Raw genomic sequence first — 7,251 nt, forward strand, 5'->3', positions numbered from 1 at the left:
TTTCATTGGTAATCCATTCACATGGTTCAAAACTTTTAAAAAAGGACCAGGCGCAGTGGCTCATGCCATTAATTCCAGCATTTTGGGAGGCCAACATGGGCGAATCACAAGGTCAGGAGTTCAAGACCAGCCTGGCCAACATGGTGAAACCCTGTCTCTGCTAAAAATACAAAAATTAGCCGGGTGTGGTGCCAAACACCTGTAATCCCAGCTACTTGGGAGGCTGAGGCAGGAGAATTGCTTGAACCCGGAAGGCGGAGGTTGCAGTGAGCTAACATCGTGCCACTACACTCCAACCTGGGCGACAGAGCGAGACTCCTTCAGGAAAAAAAATATATATATATATAAAATGTTACACAAAGAAAAATCTGTCCCACCCCTTCTCTTTTTCCCTGGTTTCCACTGCTCCTCAGCCCCAACTGGTAGCTTGTTATTGTTTTAGAGTTTCTTTTTGCATATACGAGAAAGTACACATACACAATCTTAATTTTCCTCCTTTTTAAAATATAAAAGGCAGATGCTATACCCACTGTTCTACAGCTTGCATTTTCTTTTCTTTTTTTGCTTGATGGATATATCATGGGGATTTTTCCATATCAGTTTATTAAATGTCTTCGTTCTTTTTTACAGCTGCAGAATAATCCATTGCATAATTGTACCATCATTTGTTTAGAGTTACAGCACATTTTAAATTCCATTGGGAATTTTACCCTGAGCCACAAGTACCTAGTTGCATTACGGTAGTATTTAACGGACAGCTGGTATTTATACACTATTCTAGTGCTTTAACCCTGCATTATCTCAGCTCATTTAATTGTCCAGCAGTCTTGGGAAGTAAGCATGATTGTTATCCCAATTTTACAGTTGAGAAAAGAGAGGCATGGAGGAAGAAATAACTTGCCCGTCTCATTTTGAAATTAACTTTCTTAGATAAAATTGTGACCGCATTAATTTTGAAATGTTAGTTGTTTAGCATAGGTGAAGTCAGCAAACTTTTTCAGTAAAGGGCCTGGCAGAAAATTGACTTTGCCAGTTGCTGCAGCCATTCAACTCTGCCTTCTAGTGTGAAAGCAGTCACAGACATTACATAAATGAATGAGCATGGCTGAGTGCCAATAAAACTTTATTTACTAAAGCAGGTAGCTGGCCAGATTTGCTAGTCCCTGCAGTAATTCAGCAGCACCTTAGTCTTGAAGTGCCCTATGAAAGCATCTAGTCCTGTGGCTGTGGCCGAGCCAGCCCAGCCAGCCCATAGGCGTCTTCTTGTTGCTTTTCTTTTTGCCAACAGGCACCGGGATTTCAGCTCTTTAATTGACTTCTTTAAACCTGCTCCCACCCGTTATTTTGTTCCTGTTTCTGTTATCCTTATCCATGAGTCATTGGGTAGAAGGGCCGTTTAACATGCTCTGCCTTCTCTGTCCTTGAAAATAAATGCACGTATTCTCCATACTGTTGGCCACAGGAAACTAAAAACAATACATGTGAAGATAGATTCCAGAATTCAGGTACCTTTTTTTTTTTTTTTAAATGAGACAGAGCCTTACTCTGTTGCCCAGGCTGGAGTGCAGTGGCGCAATCTCATCTCACTGCAACCTCCGCCTCCTGGGTTCAAGTAATTCTTGTGCCTCAGCCTCATAGCTGGGGTTGCAAGCGTGCAATACCATGCCAATTTTTTTTTTTTTTTTTTTTTGGTATTTTTTAGTAGAGGGGGGTTTAACCATGTTGACCAGGCTGGTCTCAAACTCCTGACCTCAAATGGTCTGCCTGCCTCGGCCTCCCAAAGTGCTAAGATTACAGGCATGAGCCACCGCGCCTGGCTTTAGGTGCCTTTTTGTACTGAGAGCCTGGGTTTAGCACACATGTCCACCATTTTTCTTGATCGGGTTTGGCCCACATACAGCCAATGAGCTAACTGTGGTTTCCCTTATCCACCAGGGTGAGCCCTTCCTGGAATGTTTAGCAAGAGTTTTTCTCTCCTCAGCAGCTTGTTGGTGTAGTCACCTCTCATTGTGGATTTTTAATCAATCTGATCTAAACATGGAAAAGCAAATTTTACTTTCCACAGATGGGGAGGCTGTAATGAAAACCAGAGAAGGTTCTCACCAAATGTGTGCAGCTCGGTTTAGGAAAAGGCTGCGGTCCTCATGTCCTTTTATTCATTTGGTGTCTTGGGGCTGTTGATGTTACAAGTCAGCTTCATTGCTTAATGTGATTGTGAGACTGCATATTTGCTTTGTGTGCATATTTTCAACTAGGTTAGTTTATGAAATTAGTAATATTTCACCAAAAGATTGAGAAATCAAAAACATTGCAGCTATAAAACTGGCATTTGGCTGGGTATGGTGGCCCACACCTGTAATCCTAGCACTTTGGGAGGCTGAGGCGGGAGGATCACCTGAGGTCAGGAGTTGGAGACCAGCCTGGCCAACAAAAAATTAGCCGGGCATGGTGGCACATGCCTGTGATCCTGGCTACTTTGGAGGCTGAGGCAGGAGAATTGCTTAAACCCGGGAGGTAGACATTGCAGTTAGGTGAGATTGTATCACTGCACTCCAGCCTGGGCAATATAGTGAAACCCCATCTCAAAACCCTGAAAAGCTAGCATTTGATCTGCAGAGTCCACCTGTATAATTTTAATGAAAAAGACCAGTATTTCTGTTCTCAATTTTCAGAGTTTGGCAGGAAGATCAGTATTCAAACACCGCAGCAAGTCACACAGTGTTAGTCCTTATCACTCAGAAAGCCTCTCTCCAGCACCAAGGCCTGATTGAGCCCGCGTCTCTTCTCTTACAGGCATGACAGCAAGCGCGGTGGCGGCTTTGATCCTCATGACGTCCTCCATCATGTCGGTCGTGGGGTCCCTGTACCTGGCCTACATTCTGTACTTTGTGCTGAAGGAGTTCTGCATCATCTGTGTCGTCACGTACGTGCTGAACTTCCTTCTTCTCATTATCAACTACAAACGACTAGTTTACTTGAACGAGGCCTGGAAGCGGCAGCTGCAGCCCAAGCAGGACTGATGCCCGACGGACTCTGCCCTGACAGTCTCAAGCCCCTTTTCCATTCAGTTTATTTTGCAGCAGGTTTTTATTATTATTATTATTCACAACAGACACTTTCCCTAAGAATCTCAAACTGATTTTTTAAAATCCTGTAAATTAGAAGGGGCCCTCGCTATTTTCTGTGTCAATCTTCATTTTAAATATGGATACAAAAAGATACGCCGAGCCAATCAAAGACAAGCTTTAACTTTACTTTGAAGATGTTTCTGAAATGATAAAATGTAGCCCTAGCCCCCTGCCCTCAATTGTAAAGTCAGCAACCATTGCTAGTAATTCTTTAATGTGTATAAATTCAATTTCAGGTATAACAAATGTGATCATGACATGAAAATATTTTAGAATAGATACTGTATTAAATATTGCCATGTTTACAATATGTAATATGTTTTTAGCTGATGGATTTAAACATGTAGATTCAACTAGAATCCATTATGTGATATTTGTAAATAAAGGTAGAAATATTAGATCCATTTCTGCAGAACTTACTGTACAGTTTAGTTGGAGTGTAGCATTGAAGAACTGTCAGCTGAGCATTGACTGAGGAGATAGTGAAAATAGCCTATACACAGCATCTTGTGGAAAGTACTGGCAGCTGTGGGTGCAGAAAATAATAGGGTGAAAAAAATAATAATAGGGTGGTTGGTTCCCTTTCATCTCCCTCTTCTGAAAGGAAGAAATTGAATTGGAACGTTCAAGTCCTGTTTGTGTTCAGTCATAAAACTGGACCAATTGTTAACCTTACAGAATGAGTCATGTGGCCAGACCTTCAAGTCCAAGGCCTTCAGGACACCAAGGATGGGAAAATGGGTATTTTTTCTTTGGAGAAAAGCTGGAAATATAAGCCTGGCATTATTAGGTAAAGTTTCTTCCACCAGTTGAATTTTCATGCAGATATTTTTCCTTAACGTTGGTGCCAGTCAACCAAACAGTATTATGATGGAAAAGACCAGTCTAAGCCCCGTCGCTCCAGCGTGGGAGCCAGTGTTCTTGCTCATTGTTTTTCTGCACTAACCACTCGGATGTCTAATTTAGTTGTTTTGCAGTCAAATACTGGATTTGTAACCTTCAGGGCTGACATGCTGCGCAGTTTGCTTCATCGGGAGAATAGGAACAGGTAGACACATCTCAAGGCTAAATCTGGTCGTGTCGCCACTGCTCTCATAATGACACACATGCAGTAAGAAGAATTTTGGAAGGGGATTCAAGTAAACCCAAATGAAATTGTGACAGGACGTTTGTATGGTTAACATCTGATATCAGAATGTTAAAAGTGCCTTCTGTCTTAAATCTCAAACCAAATATTTTGTGTGTTGACCTTGGGCAGAAGTGTCCTGCCCTCCTGTCTTCACCGTCAGGTAGAAAACCCGCACTCTGCAGAAGGGTCCTGTGTGATCATTTCACTCCTCCGGTTGGGAAGCAGCAGTAATGTTTTTGCTTCCAATCTGATTAATCATTTTATGTTAAAAACAGTCAATGAGACCAGTACCTCTTGAGTGCTTTATTTGCCTTCTCTTTGAAGGGAGGGGACAGGCTCTGCTCTGTAAACTCAAATGTGTAGGGTCAGCAACAATTCTGTAGCTTCCACTGACTCAGAATTGATGCAACGTAGGTCTTCTGGCCCGAGGCAGGTATCAAGCCTGAATTGTAATGAACTTTTCACCAGTTTCAACCAGTTTCTTAAAAGATAGCTTAACTCAAGATTTCATTAAGACTTGTGTTTTCCCATGAATGTGAATCTTTCAATGGCTGTTGGAGTATGGATGTACTGTTCTTGTATTCTGAAGTAGTTAAAGAACTCTAGAAAGCACTGATTGGCCGTCTGGTGCCTATGGAGAAAGAAGTCCTCACGTTTGAGGGCTGTACAGCGAGGCCGTCTTATAGCAGCGCGTCCAGCTCTACCAAGGCAGTCCTCTGGTTCTTTTCTCTAAGCTACAGTGGAAATGGCCTAATGGTTAAAACTGTGGTACACATAACACCGGTTGTGCTAAACAAGTTCCTCGTGTCCCAGGATCCAATGGTTTTTCATCCTATTTTGTATCAATCAGCAGAGTATAGTTAAAGCTTGTCTTGATGTTGCATTCTTGCAAATGTCTTCAACTCTTACCTGAGAAAACATGGGAAAATGGTCAGCCAGACCCTTTCAGTTTTTCCTTTGCTTTTCTAAGGCTCGGGGAAACCACTGTTTCAGTTGTATAAATTTTTTTTTGCCACATTCTTATGGCCCAGTTGAATTAATACCTTTTTTCCTCACTGAGAGAGGAACACGTACTGCCTGTCATAACAGCATTGTAATGCCAGTGTCTCCGTAAGTAACAGAACCCTGGTGGTATTAATTGGGTGTTTTTTGCCCTGGAGAATTCAGATTCCCTTCTATACCTTCTATTCTGCCCAGAAGAGGGGGGAATCACCAGTGTTATAAAATTAGAAGATTGTTTTGCCCTATTTACTGAATATTTGAACACTGCAGCATTACTAGCCACCAGTGTTAAAGGACAGATGAGGGGAAACATCTGTTTTTAGCAGTAATTCCATGCTTCATCTTTTTAAAGTAATTTTTTCCAAATGAAGCCATTTATTGACTTGATGCTCACAAATATCATTTGAAGAAATAAGACGAATTGAGGTTAGATGATAAATTCTAGGGAATCTGGGTGATTTGGGGGATTTCATTTGGTTTTGCATTACAGCTAGTTGCTCTCAGTAAAAGTAAATTTCTGGTGAAATAACTCAGGTTTAACTGGCTGTGTGCCCAGAATCACTGTTCCTTTACACATGTGTCCTCTCCTTAAATTCATTACTTTCAAATGATGTTCAAAGCATTGACTGTTTTCATTCAAAGAGGACCAAGACTACAGTGAAATTAAAACTATTTGCTGGCCGGGCATGGTGGCTCACACCTGTAATCCCAGCACTTTGGGAGGCCGACTCAGGTGAATCACCTGAGGTCAGAAGTTCAAGACCAGTTGACCAACATAGTGGAACTCTGTCGCTACTAAAAATACAAAAGTTAGTTGGGCATGGTGGCAGGCACCTGTAATGCCAGCTACTCTGGAGGCTGAGGCAGGAGAATTGCTTGAACCCGGTAGGCGGAGTTTGCAGTGAGCCATGATTGTGCCATTGCACTCCGGCCTGGGCAATGAGTGAAACTCTGTCTCAAATAAAAAATAAATAAAAACTATTTGTTGACTATTGTTTTTCATTTAGTTTTTGAAAAGACTATTGGCAAAAGGCAAAAGTACAGAGTTATCTTCAGCAGTTTCTTCGTAACTTAGATTGGTACCAAGAGTGACAGGAGATCTTGTCTTGAAAATCAATATTAGACAGATGCCAACAAGGAGACCCTCTGTGACTTCTGGTAACCTATTTGGGGAGACGACCTAATGACCTATTATACAGTGTCTGTCTTCATGTCTTTTCCTCCAACACACAAGCATTGGTGAAACATTTCAGACACCTCAGGCAGCACTTAGTTTCTAATTGTGACAACTACCCTCCATCAAACAAAAAAAGGCAAGGGTGGGAGCCCCAGCTACTTGGCTAAACATTTTTTTACTACAAATTCACCTAGAAAAGGTGAAATGTTTTGTTATAAAACTGTATTAGGCATGACCTAAGTATTAGGTGTATGATCTGTCTAGAACGTTCCATGAGAAAGATTTCTTACTAGTGCTTTAAGCTCCAGAGTAAACATTCATTTAAAATGGAGTTCAGTGGGCAGGTTTCCCCTTTAATCTAGATAGAAATACTCTTTATCAGAGATTTAAGGCGCCGTTTTGCTAACTGGTAAATAAAACCAAATGTAAATATGTAAGAATGTTTATTTGTTGCACATAACTTTTTTGGTATAAAATAAATGTAGAAGTTACCTGTGGAAGTTGTGCTCCCATTATTCTTAAACTGCAGGGTTGCATTCCAAAAAAAGCTGAAACGAGGTCTTTTTAGACTCGGTAGGAGCCTTATATTCTTGAAGTCAATACTGTAACCTCATTTCTAAGGTATACAGGGTTGATTCTTTTTCTCTTAAATCATATGTAACTTGCAGAAGATTCAGAGTCCTCAGACCTCTAGATCTTGGAATTCCTGTGGGTTTATGATGTATGTGATTGTCAAGAATTAATGACAAAATGTGTCACTGCCTACTGTTCTGTGAACACTCAGAATGTATTAATGAGCTGTTTTTCCATAGTTT

General features: G+C 41.2%; 1 protein-coding gene across 1 annotated transcript in view; it reads left to right on the top strand.

Annotated features, from left to right (window-relative positions):
• The window catches only part of LOC112620261 (vitamin K epoxide reductase complex subunit 1-like protein 1), an 83,553-nt gene extending 78,277 nt beyond the window's left edge, over nt 1-5,276 (top strand). The window contains exon 3 of the mRNA XM_025378579.1: nt 2,794-5,276. Coding sequence (XP_025234364.1) covers nt 2,794-3,020 — 227 coding nt within the window. The 3' untranslated portion in view covers nt 3,021-5,276. The remainder of the gene's footprint in view (nt 1-2,793) is intronic.
• The last annotated feature ends 1,975 nt before the right edge of the window (nt 5,277-7,251 follow it).

Source organism: Theropithecus gelada, chromosome 3 (genome assembly GCF_003255815.1).
Source record: "Theropithecus gelada isolate Dixy chromosome 3, Tgel_1.0, whole genome shotgun sequence".
NCBI classification, from domain to species: Eukaryota; Metazoa; Chordata; class Mammalia; order Primates; family Cercopithecidae; genus Theropithecus; species Theropithecus gelada.